Source organism: Miscanthus floridulus, chromosome 11 (genome assembly GCF_019320115.1).
Source record: "Miscanthus floridulus cultivar M001 chromosome 11, ASM1932011v1, whole genome shotgun sequence".
NCBI classification, from domain to species: Eukaryota; Viridiplantae; Streptophyta; class Magnoliopsida; order Poales; family Poaceae; genus Miscanthus; species Miscanthus floridulus.
This window is the reverse complement of record NC_089590.1, coordinates 73,510,977-73,538,472: the sequence shown is the minus strand read 5'-3', so window position 1 is coordinate 73,538,472 and position 27,496 is coordinate 73,510,977. Positions and strand designations below refer to the sequence as shown.

At 46.3% G+C, this 27,496-nt stretch overlaps 1 protein-coding gene across 1 annotated transcript; it reads right to left on the bottom strand.

Moving 5' to 3' along the window:
* Window positions 1-2,516: 2,516 nt before the first annotated feature.
* LOC136492200 (uncharacterized) lies at window positions 2,517-9,798 on the bottom strand. Its single transcript, XM_066488301.1, has 3 exons — window positions 9,610-9,798; window positions 2,736-3,227; window positions 2,517-2,660 (listed from the first exon to the last, which is right to left on the bottom strand). Exons 1-3 carry the CDS (start codon window positions 9,796-9,798, stop codon window positions 2,517-2,519), a joined length of 825 nt encoding a protein of 274 aa, XP_066344398.1.
* Between the last annotated feature and the right edge of the window lie 17,698 nt (window positions 9,799-27,496).

The window sequence follows — 27,496 nt, the reverse complement described above, 5'->3', positions numbered from 1 at the left end:
CTAATTCGTTTCAACCAAGGAAAAAAAATTGTTCAGACCGAGACCGCGACGTCAGTATCTGCTATGAAAAGTAGGCCAGCTTCGTTCTGCCGATGTCGATGGATTTTTTTTTTTAAGAAAAGAGGTTTCCTCCGCTTTAATGAACATAAAGCGTATCGAAAGCGTTTACAGCACTTGCGTACCTGCGCGCCCGCCAAAGCAGAAAACGACTAAGCGTTTACATGTTCATCGAGTTTTCAAGCAGAAAAGAACTAGAACTCGGCTGAATCATAGCATTGCAGACCAACTCCGAAGGCTGAGATTCCGATGGTGGTAGACTTGATTGATGCCAGCATATTCCAGGAGGCTGTGCCGCTTTTAGTTCCATCTTCTGGGTCGCCAACATCAGCTCCTCCTATGTTGCTCCAGTAAACGTTGGTCTCCATCTTCTTAGTGTCTTGGAAATCCACAGCATCAGCACCTTCAGACCTGTCCAAATCTCCCCGTGAAAACAGATCTTGTTACGCAATTTCCAAAGGCACCACAAGGCAGCCGCAAAAATCACATTTGTTAACAAATGTTTCTTATTATACAACCATAAGGAAGCAACCGCTTCATATGACTATTCACCATTCAAGCTCAGACACTCAGAGAGCTCACACCAAAGCCTCTTCACTACACGACATTCAAAGAACAGGTGATAAATTGATTCTGGTTCAGAACAGAAAACACAAGTTTTGTCATCTACATTTCTCCTCTTAGCCAGGTTATCCCTTGTGAGCAATTTATTCTTAGATAAAAGCCATAGGAAGATTTGGACTCTTGGAGGTATCTTTAATTTCCAAACAGCATGGACAAAAACTGGTTTCACACCATGGTTATTAATAACTACATAAAGAGACTGAACTGAAAATTTTCTTGTAGAACTAAAACTCCAAATGATTTGATCAGGCTCATCATTGAGACTGATCTCCTCCATGATACCCACCAGTTCAAACCAGAGGTTCATAAGGTTTTCAGACACAGTTCTGGAAAAAGAGAGCATCAATGTTTCTCCATCCCAGACTTGACTAATTGTCCTACCTTGTTGATTGCATATAACATACAAGGGCCAAAACTGGGTTGCTAAGCTAGAGTTACCAAACCAATGGTCCTCCCAAAACCTTATCTTTTTACCATCTCCAAATAATCCCCATTTTTCTGCTTGTAGAGCCCAGGTTACCCCTTTCCAGAAAGGGGATACCTGGTTCCCCAGTGAGCAGCAGATATTAGGTCTATCAGTTTTATACTTATAATCAGTGATCTTATGCCAAATGGCACTATCATTCAGCCCATATCTAAAAATCCAAGAACTTAACAATGAAAGGTTAAGATTTCTCAGATCTAGAATTCCTAGCCCACCCAGCTCCTTCTGTTGGGCAACTAACTACCAATGTGCAAAGTGATATTTATGATGATCTTCATTGTTGTTCCACAAAAATCTACCCATATGGGAATTAATCATATCAATAGCCCATCTTGGAAACTTAATAAAAGACATGAGGTAGATAGGGATACTAACTAAACATGCTTTTAACAGAGTTAACCGACCAGCATAGGATAAGAGTCTACCCTTCCAACTGGCTATTCTTTTGATGATCTTGTCAATCATAGGCTGGAGATCTTCCTTTCTTAACTTTGTGAAATGCAGGGGTACAGCCAGATATTTGATAGGAAAATCACCTTTTTTACGGCAGAAATTTTTGGCTAACTCATTCACTCTTTCCTCCTCAATGCCAACAGTCAACAGATCACTTTTGTCATAGTTTATTTTCATACCAGTCATTTTCTCATAGCAGATTAAGAGCCACTTGAGATTATTAGCTTTTTCTAAGTCATTCTCTAGGAAGAGGATGGTGTCATCTGCATACTGCAGACTGAGCACACCTCCTTCAACAGCCCTTGGCAATAACCCAAAAACCAGATTAGATCTAGCTGCTTTCATAAGCATTCTTGTAAAAATATCAGCAACCAAGTTGAACATGATGGGGCCCTTTCCCAGGTTTAAAATAAACAATATTTTCATCATTTATTCTAATGCAAATTGAACCACCCTGTATAACCTTCCTCATCCAGTTTTTCCACTTGGCTCCAAAGCCTCTAGAAATAATCATCTCCTCAATAAAACCCCAACTAACCCTATCATAGGCCTTCTCATAGTCCAGTTTCAAAATGATCCCACTTTCATTACACCTATGAATATCATGAATGATCTCATGGGCTGCTACTACGCTTTCCAAGATAAATCTCCCCTTAATAAATGTTGTTTGATTTGAACGGATAAGTCTGTCAGCTATCTTAATCAGTCTGTTATTGAGGGCTTTAGCAAATACCTTAAAACTACAGTTGATGAGGCTGATGGGTCTAAACTTTTTAAGATGCTTAGCCTCAGCCTCTTTTGGGATCAAGGTAATGATGGCGTAATTGAGTCTATCTAAGTTTAACTGGCCAGATTCAAAATCCTTTACCAGGTTCATAAAATCTGTTTTTATTATCTCTCAAAATGCTTGGTAGAAGAGGAAAGAGAACCCATCAGGCCCAGGAGCTCCCTCAGCATAAGAGTCAAAGATAGCGGCCTTGATCTCATCTTCAGTAAATGAAGCTTCTAAAAGCTCATTCTCAGAAGTGGTGACCTTATCTTCCTATTCCCAGAAATTCTCTCCCAAATGTACTCTCAATTCTTCCTCAGCTCCAAACAAGTTTTTATAAAAATCTACTGCATGGCTAAGCATGTCCTTGGTATCTTCTAGAATGTCATCAGGGCTTTCAAGGGCAGGGATCCTTTTTTTCCTAGCTCTTTGGTTAGAAATAGCCTGGAAATAGGCAGTATTTCTATCACCTTCCTTAACATTTCTATATCTTGATCTTTGCCTTGCCTTCATCTCCTCTAAACTCCAGATTTTCTCAAGATCACAAACAATAGCACCCATCTTCTGTTTTTCCCATGTTAAGAGGAGCCTAGATTCATATTTCTTGTCCAAGATGTCAAACTCCTTAAGGAGTTCAACTTTTTTCCTTTTGATATCTGCATTAATGTTTCTAGCCCAGCCCTTCAACTTCTTTCTAAGTAGCCTCACTTTGAATTGCCAGATATCTATAGCATTATCAAAAGCACAGCTAGTACTCCAAATTTTTGCAACTAATTGTTTGAAATCTGGTTGCTCAAGCCACCATTTTTCAAACCTAAACAGACTAGGTTTCTTAGCTTCCTGCAGGCCAAAATTTAAGATAAGAGGGACATAGTAACTACCAGCCCTAGACTTAGCGGTCACAAAGGCCAACGGGAAATTCTGCTCAAACTTAGTGTTACACATCAGTTTATCTAAGGCTGCCATAATAGGCTGGTCTTGGTTATTGGTCCAGGTATATGATCTAGATGAATTTTTTAACTCCAATAGCCCAAAATTGTGAATCCATTCATTAAAAAGATATACCCATTTTTGGTTAACCAAACCATTATTTTTTTCATTTTTGTCAGCTACCAAGTTGAAGTCCCCACCTATAAGGGTAGGTCCATCCCAATTCTCCAACAAAGAGTTCAGTTCCTGGATAAAGTCTGATTTCCCCTCTTCATAAGGAGAACCATATACACTAATAAATCTCCAAACCATTTTATCCTCACAGTTTTTAATCATCACCGACAAGCAAAACTTAGTTGACTGCCAGGCTAAAGCCTCCATTTTCCTAGAGTTCACACCTACCAAAATGCCACCCGATGTACCACTAGCAGGGAGGGAATTCTAGAGAAAATCTTTATTAGCATAATTCAAGAATGAGTCCTCAAAAGACCTTTTTTTGTTTCCTGAAAACTAACAAAGTCTAGTTTATTATCATTAATAAAAATCTGTAATGCATTACAATTTGTCTCTTTTATTGAGGCCTCTAATGTTACAGGTTGCTCCTATCATCAGAACAGTTTAATATATCTCGGGCCTCAAGGCCTTTAGTCACTACTTGAGCCCAAGAACACCCAATATTCCTAGTACCCTCCTTCAAAGAAATCTTATGAGCATCTTGACTTTTAGAGAGGTGGAGGTCTGCATCAACTCAAGGAGGTAGACATGCTGTCTGCCAAGATGGACCTGTGGATGAAAAAGCTCGAAGACTGAATCAATGAGAAGCAAGAAGTCATGCATATTCATGATTCCCGCATGACAAGCAAAGAATGTGGCAACACTGGACATTCAGGGAACAACTGTCCTGAAACCCATGAGGACGTGAACTTTGTCAACAATAACTACTTTCGTCCTCAACAGAATCAAGGATGGAACCAGCAACAGAGGCCAAACTACCAAGGTAACTATCAAGGTAACAATTATAATAATTTCAATCAACCACCTTTGAGAGAATTAATTACTGGCCAATCCAAACTTATGGATGTATTATCTAGAAAGGTAGCTACCAATGATAAGATTCTAGAGAACATAAATAATAGAATGGATAGTTTTGCTTCTTCCATTAAGCTGCTATTCCTCCGTCCAACAAAGGTAAGATTTTGGGGTAGCCGGAAGATCTAGAAACTATAAATATTGTCGATATTCACAATGCAGCTTACTACTACACGGAGCCATCAACGGGAAGGTGGATAGATTATTCACTACCCGACAAGAAAGGTGGCCCTAGGAGACCTATCATCCCTATCTCCATTGGACGTCATATTTTCCAAGAAGCTGTCTGTGACTTCGGAGCTAGTGTCGACATCATACCTAAGGTAATCTATGAGAAAATTTTAGGAGATCCTTTGTTGTACACAAATATACGTTTGCAGCTTACAGATCAGTCACTCTGCTACCCCAAGGGAGTTCTTAAAGATGTCATTATCCGAGTGGGACAATCATATGTTCCCGCAGACTTTGTGGTTCTAGAAACAGCTGGAGATAAAAGGGCACCCATCATCTTGGGCCGTCCTTTCCTGAGCACCGTGAAGGCCTTCATCTACGCGGACAGTGCCAAGATCTGCTTCACAATCAAGGATAAAAAGTTCTCATTCAAGAATCGCATCTTGTAATCTCCTAGTCATCCTTAAAAGGCATACCTGCCCGAAGAGACAACAGTGACCAAGAAGAAGAAGAACCGGAGAAGGAGGAAGAACAAGACCAGTCAGCCACAAGAAGAAACAGTCAACATGATCAACACAATCCGATCAGAGTACGACCACCTCCTCGCTTTACTATTCCTTGCTAAGAAGGATGGTCCAGGCGTACCCACGATCGAGTGTACCATTGGACAAAGAATCTTCCTCAAGACCTTCTCTGACATTGGATCAGGCGTCAACATAATGTCCAAGGTAAAATATGAATATTTATTTGATAACAAACCTTTATTCCCTACATATATGTAGTTACAGATGGCGGAACAATCGATATGATTTCTTGAGAGAATATCAAAGGATGTTATGGTCAAGATTCAAGATCATTATGCCCCCACCGACTTTACGGTTCTGGACATGGGAGAAGAAGAAGACGAAACACCCATCATCCTTGAAAGGCCGTTCCTCAACACTACCAATGCGATCATCTACGTCGGATCTGGACAAGTCCACTTCCAGTTTCCTGGAGAAAAGGTACGTTGTTATTTTAATAGTTATACCACTTATGAACAGCCGAAGAAGAACCGCTCCAGTAGGAGACGACAATCGTTCCGACGTCAAAGGAACCAACCCCTATGGAATGAATAGGAAGGAGATGAAGAACCTGAAGAGCCTGTGAAAGATGAACCTACTCCGCCTAAGTCAAGCCCACAGACTAAGCAGGTATGAAAAGAGAAGGTGACATCACTATCAAAGTTACCATCATAAGATGTGCAGCCATCTGGGTCTCCATTGCTGAGACCGGATGAGGCACCCAAAGAATAAAGGACTATCTCCAGTCAAGTCCTGTCTGGAGGATTTAAAAAATCCGAACCCTCGTCGTAAGGTAATATTGGTAGTTATCCATATTTACCTTTCTGGCATTGCATAAATTATTTTTCACTTAAGTATATTTACTTTTCTATATTTGCATTGCACTAGTAAAAGAAAAACAAAAAGTTTCATAACTGCATTCCATCATTGCATCATAAAAATCCTAAGCCCCATGTGAATAATTCTATGGTGTGTAAAAGCCTGCGGGAATATTCACTGTGGTGGCATAAAAATTAGAGATACCTTACATGCATATTTTCTTTCTACATTATATAAATAAAAAAATCCAAAAATATATTAGATAGACATCCTGCTAGAAAATCTATCTAAACCCACAAGGATAACTAATCTCCAGATGGCTGACCGCTAACCCCTTATCCTAATCTATGCCATGAGTTTTGGTGTTTTTGTTGGAGTATTCTACAGGATGATAAATAAGACCAAGAGAAAGTTCACTCGGCTATAGTCATCTCGCTCCACCCATGGACGAGAAGGACATACACCGGCAAAACTGCTCTAAGAAAAAACCACGACACCACCCAGCTTGGGGGAGGAGCATCCCCATGTATCTAGCTAAGTATTACTTTCTCTTTTACTATTATTAAGTTTGCTTCATGTTAGTTAAAATAATAGATGCATAACAAACTAAAACAAAATTAAAAATTTACCTTAGCTAGTTATATATATTGTTAAGGTGTGATCTTAAATTTTGAAAACAAAATAAAAAGGTGTATTTAGTTTGCTTTAAGTTTGATTCTTAAGAGCTGAATAAATAATTAGACTCTAAGGATAATCTCTTGCAATGTAAATGATGAATAGTTGCTATGTCATAATTCCTTTCAAGTACCTAGTTTTCAGCCTTTAATTCTCCCGAGTTTTGGATATAGCCGTTTTGATATAAGGATTTACTCTGAACCTGAAACTTGTGGGTAGCGTATGCTTGATCTAAGTCTAGCTAACTGACGGATATAATATAATAAGGTCTAAGCCGCTATTTATCTTGTTTCAAGTGATACTAGAGTTCCGGAGATTTATCTTTTAAAAAAACTTAAAATTGCTTTATGATGAGTTTCTTGTATGATAAAGCTTGAATTCCTACCAAAGCCATATATGATATTTAGACTAAGAAAACTTTCATTCATATATGCTGCTTGCTTTGCATTGAGTTTAGTCAAGCTTTGTTGACCCTTATGAGAGGTTTATCATGCTCTCAAAATCAAGATCACGTATACACCACCCACATATGCACTACTCCTACACTGGGAGTAGGCGCAAAAATATACCATTCCATCTAGATCCATCTAAAAATATTTTACTCCTACATTGGAAGTGAACACCAAAAATATGCCCTATAGGATATCCACCAAATAAGTGCTCTAAGTTCTTGTTGCTATCTCTCAAAAGTTTTGTTGTAGAAAAGAAGCATAGGCTATGCAAAAGTTGTTCATAAAAAAAAAGAGAAAAAAGAAATTGAAAAAAATGGATAAGTGTCCGAGATATCTAAAACATTGGGTACTCAAATGTCCGCCTGAAAAAAAAGAGAAGAGATGAATAAGATAGCCCATGTTTTCTTGCAAAGTTGTTTTTCAAGTTTTAAAAGAGATATGTTTTCAAGGAGCATAGTAAAATTAGGTTAGCCACCATATATATCCACCCTATATACATCCACACACACATGCACATCTTAATTTGATTGTATGGCTCAACTCTATTTGAATCCAAGGTTTGACTTTATAATATATGTATTACAAGTATGCCCTTTCATGCTATCTCCCTACCTATGAACTCCACTATAAGCTTTAGTTGTAGGAAGAGAAAGGCATAACAGCATTATTGCCTTGGTGAGGATCAACAAATACCACATATATTGAGAGATTTAAGAGTGTCATACAAAGGAAGCTCTGAGTTTTATTTTGAAAATTTACAAAAACTCCGGAATAATGGTTGAGCGAAGAACTTGAGACATAGTGCTTGACTTGATCGTTATGTCTTTCAATTGCTTAAGACCCAAGTGAAGGCTAAGAAGCCCTATGGTTGAAGGTAATATAGGTAAGTTTAAAAGCCAGATCGGTTTATTCTAATCCAGAGAAGAATTCTTGTTTGAACACATGTGTACTTTTAAGGAGTGAAAGCCTCTCAGCAATTCCTGATCCAAAATGTTGAGTTTAGCTTTGCTAAGGGACTAGCAAAGGTTAAGCTTGGGGGAGCTTGTTGATGGTAATTAACAACCATTATAAACCGTCAATAAAACATGTATAAGGGTATAAATATGATCACCAACCAAGGTCTAGGGGTTCAAACTAATAAATTCCATGAGTTTTGGTGAATCTGTATTTTCTGCAGGGTATATCTAGAAAATCGCCAAGGGGAGCCTATTCGTCAAAAGAAATCACGGAATTCCGACGCATAATCAACTTGGGAAGACTCTAGAAGACTCCAGGAGACTCTCCACCGAGGCGGGGCGCGAGGCACTGCTAGGTGGGGCCTGTAGGCCGCCCGGCCCCTGGTCGCAATGTTGGCTCTCCACCGCCTCATAGGTTGCATCTTCGTCATTCTTTAAGTCCCTGGCACCCCCTAAGGCATAAGTCATTTGAGAAGATAGAAATCCTAATCTTTCTCAGAGCTCCACCATATTCTAGGGCATAACTAGTTAGGCTAGGTCTAGAGAGAGGCAAGCAGGCTTCATTTGGATTCCCGATCATGTCAAGAGCGTGGTTTGGTACAATCTTTGTACCCCCTCTCTTTTGTATCTCCATTACTTTTATATGCTTGCTACAATTGTTATGACATTATTAGTATTCATTTTATTCATGTTCTTCGTTATAATATTCATCGTCTACTTTGATTATATGCTTAGTATAGTTGGATTATCATCATATTCATGCATGAATTCGTATAGCGCTCACTGTAAGGATCCATGGGTGGGTGGTCGACATTGTGTAAGTGTGGTGCTTATACGTTGTTTACCTACGGATACACCCTATATTCCGGGTCATGTGGTAGATCACGGACGTGACACTCCTGTTGAGTCATTTGTAGTCCACTCCCCGATGTAGGTAGCTCGTAGGATCTGATTATGAAGGAAGATAAGCTCTGTTCTTACCCTTCCTTAGTAATATCCCTTATGTGTAGATATGAAGATGATCTTAGCAGTGACTACTAGTTGTAATTGCACTAATCAATGTATGCTTTGATTTGTAATTAAGAACGACTTAGGAATTATTCCTCTAATATTCTACCTGACCATGCTAATGCCATAGAATGGAGTACTCTGAGTGATTTATCATTGATCAATACTTATCATATATATATCTTATCATATGACTTACCCCTGTTATGAGTAGAATATTGGTTATGGTTTACTTCTCCATCAATAATATGAGTTATCAATACATGTCCATGCTAGACATTTCCTGTGGTAAAAATATAAATAACGATACCTGAAATACTCTCGGGTGAAGTGCTACAATGGTATATTATCTGTGCGCTTGCAGATCCTTTTCATTCATATATCTTTATATTCTTTCAATTCACACAAAATAATAAAGAACTGGTTAGTAGTAATACTAAGTAGTACCAACAAGCATCTCTAGCACCATCATTAGGGATGGCAACCTAGTACAAGTAATGCTAAGAGATGTAGGTATATAATAGGTGACTACTAAAACAAGTGACAAGTTAATAAATACCAACAGGGTTACGGTGGTTGTTGCTGGCGCGGAGGTTGCTGCTGCCAGGGTGGCGGTGGAGGACGAGGCGCTCCCAGAAGGTGAGCCACCTGGTGCTATCCTTGCTCCGGCCACCTGCCCTACTGATTGATCGAGAAACAACCTTGATTTGGCGGAGGCGGCCTCAGGGGGCACTGCAGTGGTGGGCATTGCGGCTTTGGTTGCCAGACCCATCGACCTCCTTCAGCCATTGATCTCTTGAGCACTTCGGCGTAGGATTTCTTCCCTGTTCGTGATTCCCATATATCCTTCACAAAGCTGAATCCCACCGGTTGATGTCCAAACTGGTCAGATATACTAGCTGGGTAACAATCCTGAGGGTTACCCTTCTTTGATTCGAGCAAATCCTTTCGGATCCAGAAAAGTTGTCCGGAAGGATCGAATCTGGTTGCAGTGGCTACGACCCTAGGGCTGCGTGGCGGCGGCGGCGAGGAGTCGATGGCCCATAGCTGGCCGAAAAAGTCGAAGACGGCTTCGTCCTCCTCCAGGGCCGTCCGTGGCTCGAGCCCTATCCTTACGGGGCGACCCAACCCTTGCGTCGCTGAGAGGTGGGGGAGCACCTTACTCCCTCGCTGCTGAGCGGAACCTCCTGAAGGATGGGATCGCGTAGTTAGCCAGGAAGGGTGCGGCCATGGCGGTGGGTCTGGGGTGCGGTCGTGTCGCGATGTGGAAGATGACATCATTTTCCGCTCATTGCCTGAAGCTTTTTACACCCCCTACGTATATGTCGATGGATTAGCTAGATTCTTGCAATCCTGGTTAACAAAAACAAATGGCACCTGCCCCGAGAAAAGATCACCACACGACCAAAGGCAGCTAGGCTTGATGCACCGAGAATTCAACTGGTAGCTTTGTGTGTTTATCATCTCGCAGATCCGGGACTAGAGCAACTCTATCGGACTGAACATCCCTTTTCCCTAAAATATCAATATAGGAGAACAAAATTAAAAGGAAAAGGAGATGCTTGCTGCAACCGATTGAGAAAAACGTCATCTCTCTCTCATCTACTCGCACATGGGACCCCAAATGTAAGTGATTCAACAAAATTTTGCATCCCCTTCTATCCTCTCGAATCTCCTAGACGCCCGGAACTCACAGAGCTCTCCCGGCATGGGTGCAGCCATACGAGTTGACACGTACGGAGCTCGCTGCGCGCGGGCCAAATCACTTGGAGCTCGTCGGTGGCCGACCGCCCGGCGCGGATGTAGAGCAGAGCTTGTCGGCGCAGGGAGAGCAGTGCGGCTCTTGGCGGGCGAGCATCTCGCCGACGCGGTGTGCGTGGTAGCGTGGGCCCATATGGTAGTGAGAGAAAAGGTAAAGAAAGGGAATTGAGGAAAACTAGCGATGGATCCCCTTGTTTGAGGGAGAGAGGAGGGATTATGAGGAATTGACAGGAAAAATTAGAGGCAGGCCCGTCCTATGGGGGAGGGCGGCCTGTGCGATGCCCATGGGCCCATGAGGCTGGGGGCCCATGAGGGTATCCGTGTGTATACTATATAGTAGATGCTATCAGCCCATACGCTATCAAGACAACAGTGCATACCAACAGGCCTACGTAACAATTGACGGGCAGAATTAAATATATGCTACAAGATATATACTTTAATCGTCATATTCAAATATTACATTGCCGGACCCTCAGTGTCTTACTGGCCCAAGGGCCCATAAAATTTATGGGACGGTCCTGATTAGAGGAAGATAATTATAAAGGGATTCTACTGGAGTATGTTTTTCTTAGTGTCAATCCCTTTTGTTGCAGAGTTATAGGGAAAAAAAAAGATCGGTTTTAGTCAACCTGGTGGACCGGAGTTGCTCAATGCATATACGAACATAAATACTCTTTCGTTCTCCTAGTTTTTGTGTGTGTTTCCTCTGTGTTCATCCATCATCAGCAATAATCGGTGATAAGCTAATATAATAAGCCAGCAAAATGCATATATAGCATTTCATCAATTGGTATGCAGTAAACTATATATACTTGATTAATACGGAGTACGTGGTACGAGTATATGTCAAAATTGGTGTCGGCGTACGTGGCGGTTGCTGCTGCTTTACTTTGACAGTCTACTCTTCTCTTCCACTGTGCCTGACACTGACGGCTCGGCCAGTCAGCGCTTAATTAGCCGCTGTTGCCGCGGGTCGACGGGCTGAAAGTAAAACGAAATTGAACAGCACGTGCATGCGGTCAGGATCGGACGACAGAGGAGAGGAGATTTTCATTTGCGGCTTGCTTTATTTTCCATGTGCGCATGGCAGATTTTGTTGGGGGCCGGTCAGCCCTTGATTAGCGTACAAGTGCAGGTCTGGTCTGTCGACCGGATCGATATGCTTGACCAGGATGTGTACGTATGTTAGTATGAGTACTATGACCTACTACGTCGTCTATGTTTGCAGCGATGCCTACACGTGTAATAACGTTTGTTGCTAATGCATGCTGAACTGGTCCTGCTTACTACAGACCGCGCGCATCCGCCATCGCAGCAAGTTTTGATCATCGTAACGAGAATGGAAGGATAGCCGGTTGATCAAGCCAGCCGTATGCAAAAAGGAAAAAGAAAAGAAACCTAGAGAATAAAGAGGTGGCCGTTTCGTTGTTTCTTGCTTGTTGTCCATATATAGTGGATCTCCCAGTGTCAGAGTCGTTACCGGAAAGTGGAGCTCCTTTTATTTACGTGACATGATGTATCCTCAAGTGTTCGGAAAGTCTCAAGCTTGAGTACACACGCTTGCTTATAACAGAATGTGAGTGCAATTAAGAGGGAGCCTCGATCACCCGAACACAGAGCCACAACTTTTAGGCTGCATGCGGTCACGGTCAGTAGCAGCAGCAGCTTCTGTGTATTCTTCAGTTCAAAGGCTGACCATCTGAAAAAAACCGATGGTCGTCCACGCCCTATCAATATAACTCGCCCGGACGACTTCAAAGCACACGAACACCGGCGATGACCGCAACCGGACCACGCACTAGTAGGATCGTGCTGTAGCTAGCAACCGACAAAAGCTCGCTCTTGCAGGCGATTTGGAAAAAAAGGGAGTTGAAAAAAACGCCGCGATTTGGACCATGAATTAGTGTATCGGCGTTGGTATCTCACGCGCGTCACGCCGCAGGCTGACCGATCAAAAAAAGCGGCGCGTGCGCCGTCGTGGCCGACCGGTTCGTGGCGGTTTGATGCAGGCGATCCACGGCGTATACTACCATTACCATGGCGAGCAAGCATGGGCCTTGTTTGCTTCCACTGGCAGCTCATCACACAGCGGCCATGCAGAGACTAGGCACATCCAACGACGATCGATCCGTTGGACTCGACACCTACTCTGGTTTGTCGCTGAGCTGACAATGCTAGCTGCTCGCAGAGTCGCACGGGCCAGACTTGGCAGATTCAGAGGCAGAATGACGAGCAAGAACCGGTCCGCTGGGCACGGACTTTTGGCACAAATCACAAAATAAACAAACAAATCTCCTGGCTCTTTTCTCGCTGCTTGTACTCGTAAATAAATGATTAGTAGTAACACGTCCGAGCTAGTTGACATGCTGTGCTTGCGAAGGCGTTGCATGCACGGCAGTGGCGGAGCCAGGATTCTAAACTTGGGTATTCCTACTTCCACGTCAATAAAAAAATCAGTTGTTTTGAACTGCAATGAGTGAAAATACTACAAAATATGAGCCAATTTGAGAGGCTGTTTTTTACTGTTTTGGGCTTCAATGAGTGAAAATACTACAAAATATGACATTATACATATACATATCCAAGTATATACACATATATACATAGAAGTGTGCTAAAATAGTTGGGTATTCCTGGGAATACGGGGAATACCCTCTGTATCCGCCCATGATGCACGGTCCTCGGTCGACGACGTTGCTATCAACTTCTGGACTGACCGGGCTTGCAATTGCACTGCATTGTCGAATGAGCTTCATCTTCGGCACGGTCCATTTTGCACGGGCTCAAATTAATATAATATGCTTAATAATTTGCTCCCGACGTCGCGACCTGAACTCTTCCGGGATAGGCTTCGTTCGGCTCGTTAAAACTTAGCCGAAAGTGGTTGAAAAATACTGTTTTTAGCTAAAATATTATGAGAGAAAAATATTATTCTGGCTAAAAAAAGAAGTCGAACAAGTCGAATTTAAGGTAAGCCGAATGGGCCATAGCTGTCAATGGTACTACTCCGGAGAAACTACTAGATCAGCCTGTTCGTCTGGCTGATCAGCTGGCTTGTTCTGTTTTTTTTTAGCCGAAGCAGTGTTTTTCTCTCACAACATTTCAGTATAAACAGTGTTTTTTAGTATGAACAGTAAATAATCCGGTTTAGCCGAACACTCTGAATGGATACTTGGTACCACACCCAAACCGTACGTGATGCACCGATGCCCACGTAGGTACGCAACGTCTCGGAAGCGTACGTTGTTCAGAACTAAATTTCCGCTCTGTTTGGTTTGATTAGACCAACGGTCGGCGGTAAAGATCCTTGTAGCCTTCTCTTAATCTATTTATATAGTAGTTAACTCATTATTATTAATACATAATTCATTTGTTTCTTTCACAAAGTTTTTCGATTCTTGTGTCTAAGCCGGTTATAAGCTAGAAGCCCGCTTCTCTTCTCTCTTCTCCTCTCATTCTTCTTTACCTTAGCATTCAGCTGGCTTATAGCATGCTGTTATACTTAGCTCCTCCGCACCGCAAAAAAATGTCTGTTTAATTTCCGCTGTGGCTCTATCGTGGAGGGGGGATTATATGCGGCGATGCCGCACGAGGCTTTTGGTGCGACACCGCCCACATCTACATGCACCATGCTTTTGCTCCGGCCCACTAGACAGCTAACGCCCATCCATCATCCGCCTGATCGAACGGCATGCAATGCAGGTGGTGTCGCATGGCTTGAAAAGTTTCAGCACCATCGACCACACGAACCCGCGAATGGGCGCAGATCACACACGTTCACCACAAGCGGTAGTTTCCACGGTGAGCGCGCGGCTGGCTACAGGCCTACTACAGCCTACAGCTCGTCCGACCACCCATTGGGTCGTCATGATAAGTCTCAATCACCAAAGCCTGCTTATTGGCCCAACTTCTTGTTTCTTTTGAAAGGAAGATAGTCCACTGAAAGCAAATACTTTCTTGGCCCAACTTGTACAAGATCAGGCCGCACCGTACGTGACCCTCACCCTCTCACTCCGTGCGCGGTAAAGAAACTGAAGGCCCAAGAAATATCGATACAAAATCGCCGGTCCAAAACGCTGTAACCAAAAGCCTTTTCTTGTACGGAATATCTTATATGTACAAATTCGTGGTTTCCCAAACCAGCTATTTTAACTTACCCGCTTAAAGGCCAATTTGGGACTCTTTCACCCTAGTTTTTTCAGTTCCACTCTTAACTTATTTAGCCAAATAGATCAACTTCAAGAGCTTGTTTTAAGAAAAAAATATATATATACTTGAGCCAAACTCGATGTTTTTTTTATGGAGCTCGTACTCCAAAACATGCCCTTCATAACTTCTCGTGGAGTTGGGAAGAAGCAGGGCCGTCTCAACAATTCTAGGGCCCTTGGGCAAGCAAGACAATAAGGGTCTAGCAATCTAATGTTTTAATATGACGATTGAATTATATAGTACTATTAATAAGAGTTAACTTGAAATATATATTTAGTTCATAAAAAACGACATTAAACAAAGAAACTAAAAGAACGGTGAAATAACTATATTATAAGAATCGTCGCTTGCTGAGCACATACGGACGGAAACGGCCACAGCAGATGACGTTCACACCGTCAAGCAAAGTTGCGAATACGAAGCGGCGCGTGAATACGCACACAGGCATGCGCGGAGCCGTGGACTAGTTGTCGAATCGCCGCAATGGACCTAAATGAGCGAACGTATGGGCCAAATACTGAAATACATGTACTAAGGGCCCCCAACCGGCATGGGCCCCCGGCCGTCGCACTGGCTGCCCCTACCCCTAAGACGGGCCTGGGAAGAAGTTTCCTGCCACTAACATTGATTACACAATGTACCCCTTCATATCAGTTTGTTCTTTTCTTTTTCTATATAGGCCTAGCGTGCCTCCGCTCCATTCGTTGGTTCTCGTGCTCTTGGCGCCGCGCCTCCGCCTGGCAAACCCTCGTGCCACCACCCCTGTTCCGGCCACCAAGAGCACCACTCTGATGAGTTGACGACCAGAATGGATAGATCTGATGATGCTAAATAGGATGGACTTGTTTCTGGGCTCCAAATCTATTCCATCTTGTCTGCCACAACACCCAACTCGCAAACTGTCGCTGCCCATAGTGGAGGGCATGCCAGGAGAAGGGGCCATGCATTGCCGAGAGACGAGGCCATGCGGGGAGAGGTCGTGCTTGGAGTAGGCCGCGCCATGCCGGGAGAAGGATACGCTAGGAGCTAGAGGGGCCAAACCGGGAGAGCACCGCATAGAATAGAGCCACTAGGGGAAGGGACAAGGGAGTCGCATTAAGAGGGACCAACAACGGGGGAGGCAGTGGCAGCTGGGGACGCGTGGGGATGGGAATCAAAAGATGTGTGGGTTGGAGGAATGGTCTGAGTAGAAATATGTTGGAGTGGGTTTTTACTTACCAGCCAGTGTGTTTGGCTGGAGAGCACGGTAGAATAGAACAGTTCCATCCTTGGTTTTCGTGTTTGGTTGAAGGGACGGGACAAACTGGGCCCACATGTCATACATATATGTTTTCCTTCCCCTTACTGGCCCACATGTCATGTAGATAAGTGTTTCTTCCCATTCCTGTTCGCTCTCTATAACCCCTCTGTAACCTCGCGTGCGGCCTCAGTTTCTTCGCATCCACACTGCTTCCCTCGCGTTCGTCTTTGTCCTTGCGCGCGTGGCTGCCTCTGCTACTCGGGCCATCGTGGGCCCTCGCGTGCCTGTCCGTCCTGCTTGGGCCGCCTCGGCCCTCGCGCATGTGGTCAATGCTACTGCAGCCGTTGCCCCTTGCTCGTGTGGCCGCCACTCACGCGCGAAGCTGTTGCCGTCACTCGACCGCATGGCATCGCATCGATCGATCGATCGATAGACAGAGAGAGAGAGAGCGCGCTAGACAGGAGAAAGACAAAACAACAAGAAACACCGTGCAAAATATGGTAGAATCGTCTAAAATAACATATCTTCGGAGGCGCTTGTCTTTCGCTAGACATTAAGCACCCCAAAAATAAGCTACACTAGGCGTTCCGTTGAGCACACCCTAAGTAAAAACTCGAACAATCCACGTTTTTCATCCAGAATCTAACAGTGAGAACGAGTTTATAATACTTAGTTCATTTCATACAACAAGAGATCGGAAATACATTATTACAATACCAAGTTCAGAGTGTATAATTTAAACAGCGAAATTGAAATAAACATCTAACGATAAGATACAAGGATCCGTCTGTGCCCACCAGAAGAATCCTACACACAACAGTCACTTCTCAAGCTGCACCTGCAACAGGGGTAAATAAACCCTAAGTACACAATGTACTCGCAAGACTTACCCGACTAGTGAGAATAATTTCTCGACTCCAAAGGATATGATAAACTTTATAGTTTGCTAGGTTTCCTTTTTGTAAAAAGCATTACTAGTAGTGAATCCTTATGTATGTGTTGTATTAGCAGTCATGATTAGTTCATTAGCTAACCATTCTATGTAAGCACATGTTCTACTTTCAAGCAAGAGTTGAGCAATCAGATACATTCATCTTCTTTCATCTTCCAGTTCTTACTATGATGCTAGACCATAGTCAAGTTGTACCGTATCACACGGCGATTCGTGAACCAATGTATCCTAGCTGGGTACCCAAAAATACACGCCCTGCTTGTACCTCAGGTACAAGCACGACCAACCCACCACTCTCCTATCAAAGGGTTCAGGCCCCCGTCCAAACTTGAACTCCAAGCCTCCACTTCTGAGTCCCGGACTCAGTGTGGTGCTTAGTGCTCACCATCCCCGCCTTCAATCAGTCGGTCCAGAAAGAACCAGAACCCACGATAAGAGAGCAACGAGTCTTCCTATTCTCATAAGCAAGTATGTGCTCAGGATAATAAGTCTGTGACCTGACTACCATTCACAGCAACGGACGGTCCTTAACCGACACAGACAGGAAAAATAGTGTAACCAAGCTATGCCCCGTTGGCCGCGGGACACAACCTATTACACCCACCAATACTCGTACCATATCTCTGCCTGGTCATCATTTCTTTTCACAATTTTATCATGAGAGTAATAATAATAATCACCTATTATAAGTAACGGTAGGTTACTCACGCAACCGATATCCTAAGCATAGCAGCTACTCGACCTATGCTAGTAAGACTCATAGGTAGGTTTATCTATGCATGTAGTTTTAATATAAATCATGTAACGTAAATGTACATCACATATATATATATATATATATATATCCAGTGATTATTCAAAATAAGGGTTATGCACCGAGGCTTGCCTTGGGCAGGTGGATTGTCAACTATGTCAGTCGTTGGTGGCTGTGGAGCTTCCTCCTATACGAGAACCTCCTCCTCGTACTCCTCGATCACCTCCTCGTACTCCTGCTCTCCGGCGGTCATGAACTCCACCAACTCGTTCTCTACATGTATGCAATGATGATGCAACACTTAGTATTTTGACAACAACAACTCTTAAAATAAGAATACACATGCTAAGCTACTAAGCTAGCTCTAATGACTAAGATACTAAGCTAATCATTATCTCTACCAAACATATTTCACGCTCACCCTATAAATGCTTAACTTTTATAAACCAATATCATGCCATTTTTCTTTAGCCTTAATGGGTATTTAGCTACCATATTAAGTAGTCTATTCTAGGGCTACAAAAATTACAGTAAGCACATAATAATACAATGAAGCTACTATACAAATTTCAGGGTTTCTGCTATCACCAATGTACCACAAAAATTCCTACAATTATTAATTGAAATAATACTAAGCATCTCAACTATTTTAATGCTCCTTAGCAACCACACAAATATGTATGAACTAACTATACTAACAGGTAGTCAATGTTTTTAGGAATCTAACAAAATTAGTTTCATAATTTTTTGATATCTATATTATTTTATATTAATTACCAAAGTTTAGCTCAGAATTAAAATGAAAAACTATTTCTATTTTCCACGAAAAAGATAAACCGATTTCGGCCCAATGCAGCCCACGCGCGGAGGCGGCCCACGGCGGGGAGCCCGTGCGCGCTGGCACTCTTACAAAAACGCCCTCGCGTTATCAGACAATAGCACGAACACTACATGCACTATTTCTATAGACAATAACTTTGCAACGGAGCCCTCGTATCTTTTCACCTTCGCACCAGAGAGGTCCTCGAGACGCCCCGCGCTCGTCGGCACGGCGGACGGTGGCACTAGGCGGTACGCCGGCCACTCAAGGCTCGCACCGACCCAACTAATGAGCCGAACCCCATCTACAACCCTAATGCCTACCCTAAGCGGCGATACGGAGCAACAGGGTGCACTAGAGTGAGTTGCCACCGCACGCGGTCGCCCACGACGACGCCGTAGTCATCTCGGCGAGCTACAACGCTAATCGGATGGTAGAGATAGGGCATAAGCACCAGGGGCACACCGTGACCCCCGCCGAAGTGGTGGTTCGGCTGGCGACTACCTGAGCAGGGCTGGTCGTGTGCGTGCAAGAAGCACGGCGACGAGCCATGGTTGACACGGCCGCGTCAACAGCGGTGGGGAGGCGGTAGATGTAACACCTCTGGTGTTACGAGCTTGTTTAGCACCGCGATTAGACCTAAGAGGAGTTACCGCAACGATTTTCTAGGATTTTAAAATTTAAAATATTGGAACTTATGTTTAAAATGCCAGTTGTGGCGAACTATATTGAGCAAAGTAATTACATAGTGCTTAAATATTTTGTCTCTGTAGGTTAGTGCGAAGCATGAACTTTTGCATAAAATAATTATTGGTGGAGGTTAATCGGGTTGTCTTGCCGACCACGTTGTGCCAGTCCGCGTTGTCCCTGCGTTAATGAAAGTTGGTCGAACCCCCAACGCGTCTGTTGTTTGCGCCACTGTCTTTCTCTGTCTCAATGCCAGTTTCGTCGCTTCATCCCTGCAGCACCATCACGTCCTCTACTCGTCCTTGCTTGGTCTCTCTTTGCTGATGTCGTGCCCTGCCCCTTCGCGTGGGCAGGCGAGAGCGTGTGAGTTTCCTTGCCTGCACCGGAGTCGCTGTCCCTGCTCTAGCTCGCTCCTCCTCAGGTCCACACCCCGTCCACGCCAGGGCCGTCTGCGCCGGTGCCAGCCTTTCCCGTGCGTGTGCCCTCGGCCCTATGCTGGGCCGGTTGATCCTCGATAGTTGCTGCTCCGCGTCGTCGATGCTGCTCCCTACTGCTCCAGGCTACCTCCTGTGCGCACCTGCGTTCGCTTCCGTCGTCGCCCACAACACGTGAAGGCGCGCTCGAGCCCCACTGCACCGTCCTTCCGAGCGCCTTCCCCGCAACCTCGGTTGAGCAGAGCACCCACCACTACAGCCGCCCTGCCACGCATGGCCATCGTGGCCACGCCACCGCCCCGAACGATGCCTCTCCACCTCCGTGCCGCGCCCGAAGCGCCCGCCGCTGAGCCATTTTGCCTCATTCCCGCGTGTGTGCCTCTGGTCCGCTCTGGACCGCCGCCCCGCGTCGCGTGCCTGTGCCCACAACATCGCCCTCCCGCACTCCTTTCTAGTCCCGCTGTGCCTGCACGTCGCAGTGTCTCGAGTCTATCGTTGTAGCGCCTTGCCACACTCTTCCACTGGCGCAGCCCGGGTCATGGATGCCACCGTCCCAGTCCGTGCCCCTTCTCGCGAGCGCGGGCGACTTCCACTACGTTGTCTTTTTGCGCGTCTCGACCATGCTGGTACGCCGTCGGTGTCCTATGCGCCATCCCACCATCTCTATCGGCCGGCGTACCACCTCCCTTGCAGCAGCCATGTTCGGTCGCCATGCCACGTGGCCACCGCACGTCGCCCCACTGCTGTGGGCCGCCTCCTACCGTGCTATGGACCCCCATGGTTGTGGATGGGTCCACCGCTGCCCCGCGGCCGATTTTCCACCGTCGCCGTGCCCACCCTAGTCGGGATTGACCATCGGCCGGTGCTCCTCTGTTCCTCCGTTCGTAGAAGAAAAAGTGAAGGTGAGAAGGTTGAAGTAGAAAGTGATTTTTGGGTCGGAATGCAAAACCTGTGACTAAGCTGAATAGTGTCAACAATCATAATGTGAATTAGAAAGACAACGAGGTCTTTTTTTGCAAAATGGACGTCCGCGTTGGGCCGCTGCCTGCTGCCTGGGCCTCTGGCCGCCCACGCCGCGCATTGGGCCTAGCAGTAGTGGCATTGCTCTACCAAGTAGTCCGACCATCCCACACCAAATAGGGTGAGTGGGATGTAAAGGATTCCTGGTGAGTCTAAGTACTAGTAAGTCCTTAGGGATGACCAAGCCAGAATGTCTTCATCAGGGTTTCCATTTTACGTGCCACCACAGCACCTCTACCCCGGGCTCCACCTCTCCAAGGTTCACACCCAAGGCCACCTCCAATTACCATTTACCCACCATAGGTATTCCATATCCAAGTGCCCAAGTAGCACCACATGGCAAGACTCGCCCTAGGCTCATCGTTATTCCAGCTCGGTCGACACAACCCTCACTCTCCACGCACCCAAGACACACGCAACATGCTCACACACCACCAAGTCTGGCTCCCATAGCCAAACCATTCCTAGGGGTTCACCACCAGCATCACATCCCCAACATAATGCGAAGTGGAGTTAATAATAAGTATAGTGATGTAATATGCAAGCAAACAGGCAAGTAAGCATATATAAGTGAGCGAATGCGCAAGGCAGGGTGATGTGGTAGAGTGGGTTGCATCAGGGTGATAATGGCTTAGGTAGTAGCATGCATCAATATACTAGCAAATGATTAAATATAAAGCGCTAGCAGTTCTAGATATTATGCAATGTCTAATAGGATTCTCTAAAAGAGGGTGCTGCCATGACACCTACGATGTCGAGGTAGCAGTGGTACAAATCTCCGTTAGTCGATGTAGTCGATCAGCAAGGTCTCCTCTTCCTAGGGTCCTGTCGTCGATCACATTCTCCTTCTCCATCGGGTTCCGATCCAACGTTGTCCTCGTGGCAATTACCTCCAAAACACACTCAAGGCAAGAGAACAAACAATATTCCAAAAAGGCGACAGAACCCGGAAGGAACACAAAGAGGAAATGACTTGACCCTCTCGGCTGATGTCTGATCCATAGGCCAAAGAAACATGAGTGGTGGTATGCTAAGCACAAGCTTTAAGTCATGGCCAAGCCAGTATGGCTTTACGATAAACGGTTTAAGCCAGAGCTTATCTAGAGCAAACACCACGGCTCATGATCTTTCGATCTGGTGTCATTGAATTGATGGGGATTGGAAGTCGGGCCCTAAGAAAGAAGAACGACGGGGTTCAGCTCTTATAGCCTTATCCCGTAGGTCACCATTGGATACAAGAAGCAGACAAGAATGAATAACACTAGTGTGACTTGGCTCCAACGTACTTCGGCTCGTCCGCTATGGTAGAATGAGGTAGCGCAAAGAGATTGGACAGAAACGGGTCCTCTCGATCCACACGACATAATAACGTCAGGAGCCGAGAAGAGAGTCGCTCAACACGGCAAAAGATGCGGGGATTTGCTAGGCACATCCATGTCATGTTCTCAGATACATCTTCAAGAAAGATGGTTTTAGACGGTCGATCGGGTCGACACGCACGGGTCCAAAGTACGACATAGACCATAGCTTCACTAACCAAAAAGAGATAGTCCGGTCTTTGATCCAATCGCCATGGATTAGACGGGATCGAACAGAGTGGGCTAATAGGGCAATAGCAGCAGAGAACGGAGGTCTGCTCCTTCCAACACACATGCCACGACAAAAGATGGGGCATCAGAAGGAGCGACCTATTAAAGAATACAAGTGCGTAAACCGCTCATAGGGTACCCGACCTGGGTGCACTGGCACTAAGTCATCTCTCTGATTCATAACAGTGCGGTGGTCACCGCAAGAATCAAAGAAACACGATGGTCGAACGGGGTACAAGCATACAAGGGCTTGTGCATGAAGAAGCAAACAAAAGCGAAAGAGAGGTGTAGCTCCATGGTCATGGCGAGGCGAACTCGTGATCACAAGCTACACCAACAAGTTGGCATCCATCGTTCCATGATTGTTATCTCCCAGGTCATTTCCCACAGGACTTGGTCATGGAGGGCTCAAAGCGTGCGGGTGATATCCGCATCGATGTTAGTATTGACATCGAATCCATCACGACCATGTTCTAGGGCTAAAGACAGGAGCTAACACTTGTGGTACTATGAAGTCAACTAAAAAGCGAGGGGTCGAGTTACACTCGGCATCACGGTCATGGCGAGACAGATCCCGTGATCGTAACGTCCAAACGAGGTACGATCCCTCAGCCAGCTCGAAGGCTCGGCACACAGGCAACAACACCAACAACCAGCGATAAGAACCAAACACGACCGAAAGACACAACAACTTGACACGACTGTGGAGTAGCACATTCCATAGCTGGGTGATAGGTGAATTCCTGTAAGACAGTCATGGACAGATAGGTTGTAAGAATAGGGCCCAACAAGGTAGATATGCGTATACGAAAAGATGCGAGATGGGGCTTCCCATGGTCTTGGTAAGACATACGACTAGGGTTCATGGTCTAGAGGGTACAACTCGCAGTAGACGGGGTCATGGTGGTCTCGGCAAGCGAGGCCATGTGGTCTCGACCAGCGAGGCCCTGTGGTCTTAGCCAGCGAGGCCATGTGGTCTCGGCAATGGTGGTCTCGGTAACGGTGGTCTCGACAACGGTGGTCTTGGCAACGGTGGTCTCGATATCTCCTCAACGGCACGCACTTGCAAGGCAAGGCAACCGGAACATCGGAAAAACTCCACTTGTCATCGGTACGATGCTAGGGTTCACACGGTTTCTCAACGGCTCGCCCTCATTTTTAACGAGGCAGCCGGAATGTCAGGAACGGACTCCATACAACGACGGCAGAAGATGTGGAGGCCCAAGGGTTGTTATAACTTGTCCTGGAGGGTTGTGGCTTCTTCTGGCCAGCTGAGGCCAGCTACGGCCTGCTGTGGCTAGCTGTGGCTTGCTACGGCTCGCTGTGGCTGGCTGCGGCTGGCTACAAGTGGCTAAGGTTGGCCAAGGGCTGGCTACGGCTTGGCCGGGCATGGCTAAGAGCATCGAGTTAGTGGCTTAGTCATAGATCATGGTTGAGGGGTGCTTGGAACCATATGGTGGCATTCCTAGGCATCGTACGTGTCTTGCGCGAATGGTGTGAGCGCAAGCAAGGAGTGGGCTCTTTAGTTTCGAGGGGGTCAAAAGTACTTAAGGGTTGGTCCACATCGTAGGGCTCGATTTTAGAAAAATGTGGGAACTGGTTTCACATTTTTCTGAGGTCGTATGAACTTTCTATGAATTTCTGAAGATTAAATCCATTTATGAAAATAATAAAGGCTGATTATTTCTGGGCTGACAAGTGTCCACAGTGACTGGTCCACGTGGCATGTTGACATCAGCATGATGTCAGTATGGCGTCATCAGGGCTAAACCGTGGCTGATAGGTGGGGTCCCACTGACATCAGCATGACATCACCTACTGACAAGTGGGTCCAGTGGCTCTGTGTCGCTAACATGTGGGTCCTGCTGACGTCAGCATGACGTCACCTACTGACAAGTGGGTCCAGCGGCTCTGTGTCGCTGACATGTGGGTCCTGCTGACGTCAGCATGACGTCACCTACTGACAAGTGGGTCCAGCGGCTCTGTGTCGCTGACATGTGGGCCCGGTCAACGGTCAACGTTGACCGGTCAACGGTCAATACGGGCTGGGCCCAAACTGGGCCGGTTGGGCCTGGATACGGGCTGGGCTCAGCCCGGACATGTGTTGCGCGGGGAGGCCATCCACGTGGCTAGTTGGGCCTCCATCGGGCTTCGGTGCACGGAGTTGGCTCACGGTGCACCGTCAGGCAGGGTCCAGTGGACCACTGACTCAGTCCATCGTGGACCAGGCTCACTTTCTCCTCCTGTCTCTCAGGTTCACGGTGGAGCGAGTCCACTAGGCGGGTGCTTCTCCTGGTTCCAATTCATGGGACCGGTTCATGGTGGACGTGTGTGTGTGGGTCCATGGACCACACACTAGGTCCATGGTGGACTGTGTCCACCCCCCCCCCTTTTCCCCTCCTGGTTCATGGTGGACAGGCTCACAGCGTGGTCACCATTCCTCTGCTCCTTAGTTCTGCTCGTGGCGGCGCTGTCGCCGTCGACGAGCTTGCGCTTCCGCGTGTTACGGTGAGTCCGAGGGAAAGCTAGGGTACCTAGGGTGCCTCCGAGGTCCTGGTGATGCCCAACGGCTTCACTGGAGACAGGGTCTCATGACGGAGCCCGCAGCAGCGCAAGGTCAACGGCGGAGCTCCGGCGAGGTCATGGCTGCAATGATTGGAGGCAAGAAGGGGGCTAGGGCCTCATCTTCTTCATGGCTAGGTTCACGGAATCAAGGCGAATCTCGATGGCCAGATCCCGTGTCACAGGGTGGCCAGAGACGAGGGAAAAGGTCCGAGGCACGGTGGTGGCTTGGTCTCGACGTAGGGCTGGAAGGCGGTGCTGGGGCTCTAGGTGGCCGGCTGCATTCCCGGGCGCCATCGGCCTAGCAAGGCAAGGCCGTGGCCGTGTACGTGAGTGCGCGTGTGTGTCCTGGAGCGGAGTAGCTCTGGGGTCAAGTCGGCGTCGAAGGCCAGGACAGGGTCGAGGCTTGGCGTGGTCGCGGTCGTGGACGAGGCGCGGAGTAGAGGCAGACACGCGGTGGTAGACGGAGGACAGCGCCTCGGGCTCACCCTCGGGTCTAGGACGGTGCTCGTTGGGTGGCCGGGGAGCACAGCGTCGCGGGTGGCGCTGCGGCTTCGGCAGCAGCTCCGGCTCGGCGCGCTCTCCGGTGAGATGTGGGGCACGGCAAGGTGGAGTAGGGCTTGCGGTGGCGAGGCGACTGGTGGCACGTCGGAAGATGGCGGCTCGCGCGGAGGAAGAGGGAGAGGGATGGTGGCGGCGGCTGAGAAATGGATGAGAAGGGGCGGCGGCGGCTTGGCTTTTTATGCTCATGGGCTAGGGCAGCCAGGGGCCACAGACTGCGATCCTCAGCTTCCGTGCGGAGAAGGGGCACGCGGCGTGCATCAAACGGCACGGATGCCGAGAGGGAGTAGGTGAGGGCGCTGGTGTAGAGGCGGCTCCCGGTTTGCCTTTGTGGTGCGGCGGCGGCTGCTGGGAGCGTCTGCTCCCGCTAGGGCTTGGGGTTGGGGCAGCTTCGGCTGCTGGCTAGGCTAGGCCTGCTGCTTGCGTGGGCCAAGAGGATGGGGTGATGGGTTGGGCCTCCAGCTCAAGTGGAAGAGGCCGGCTAGGAGGTGAGGTGGTCACAGGCCGAGGAGGCGAGCTGGGCCGCGGCTTGCTGGGCCAGCCAGCTGGCTGGTCATGTGCTTGGGCCAGATTGGCTTTTCTATTTCCTTCTCCTATTTCTATTTATTCCTCTTTTATATTTACTTCTGAAAGCTCCTAAATTGGTATACACGTGATGCCAACATGTACACTTCCTAGTGGGGTCCACTAGAGGTCAACTAGGGTAGTAGGGTCCATGTCAAGGGTTGGCATCGATGGGCATTGATTTACAAGGAAGGTCGATTGACTTTATGAATTAGATCAAGGGATTCGAATGAGGTTCAAAAGCAAGAAGGTGAATTGAGAGAGATGAAAAGGGGTTCTTAAGATATTCTAGAAGGGATCAAAAGGATTTGCTACGGACTTGTGCTCTCCAACACAAAACACTAAACCAACAAAAGAATTCCGACAATCCCCTACAAGTAATTCTATATGCATGCAACAATTTATTTATAAATTGTTCTTAGTTTGACCTAGCATCTACATGCTTCACACATTGCAGGAAAATTTTTAAAAAGTTCGTATTTTTGGCTTCTCCAAAAACCTGGTTTGTTACACTTTCTATTCAGTTTATGGTGGATGATCTGAAGATGCAGATACTAACTTTTTAATATATATCTTACCCAGACAAGCCCCGGTGCATAACCCCTACTTTTCTACAGTTTAAATTATATTGTGCATTAAGTTTTAAGGAGTTGAATGAAATCCACTTGCATATATATATCTTTATCCTATGAGTCTTACTAGTATGACAAGATCATGTAGATTGCTATGCTACAGGACTTCGGTAGAAGCCGAGTGATGGTTGTCACTCACGAGAGATAGGAAATATATTATTGGACTATCATGACTTGGAAAATATAAATGGTGGAAAGGAAAAATGGTGACCGGGTAGGGATATGGTTTGGGTATTGGTGGGTGTAAGAGGTTGTGTCATCGTGGACGTGGGGCATAGCTTAGTTATACTGTTTTCCCTGTCTGTGTCGATTAAGGACCGGTCGTTGCATAAGGCATCGTGGGCAAGTCATAGACTTATTATCCCGAGCACATACTTGGGTATGGGCGCTTAGAAGACTTGTTGTTCTCTTGTCGTAGGTTCCGACTCTTTTCGGACCGACTGTTAGGGTTTCTTTTTGGTGGAGGAGGTCCTTGCACCGCACTGAGTCCGGGACTCAGGGGCGGGGGCTTAGAGTCCTAGTTTGGATGAGGACCTAGGACCCTAGGACAGGAGGGTGATGGGTTGGTCATGCTTGTGCCTTGGGTATAAGCGGGGCTTGTGTTTTCGGGGTACCTAGCTGGGGGCATTGATTCGCAAATCGCTGGGCAATCCGGTAT

What these genes read in the sequence shown, in the direction of transcription:
- LOC136492200 (XM_066488301.1), bottom strand. Translation starts at nt 9,798, where the DNA reads ATGCCCACCACTGCAGTGCCCCCTGAGGCCGCCTCCGCCAAATCAAGG. An exon ending in CAACCACCGTAACCCTGTTG is followed by an intron (nt 3,228 to 9,609) that starts GTATTTATTAAC and finishes TTTGGCCTGCAG; the next exon opens with GAAGCTAAGAAACCTAGTCT. An exon ending in AGGACATGCTTAGCCATGCA is followed by an intron (nt 2,661 to 2,735) that starts GTAGATTTTTAT and finishes TTCTGGGAATAG; the next exon opens with GAAGATAAGGTCACCACTTC.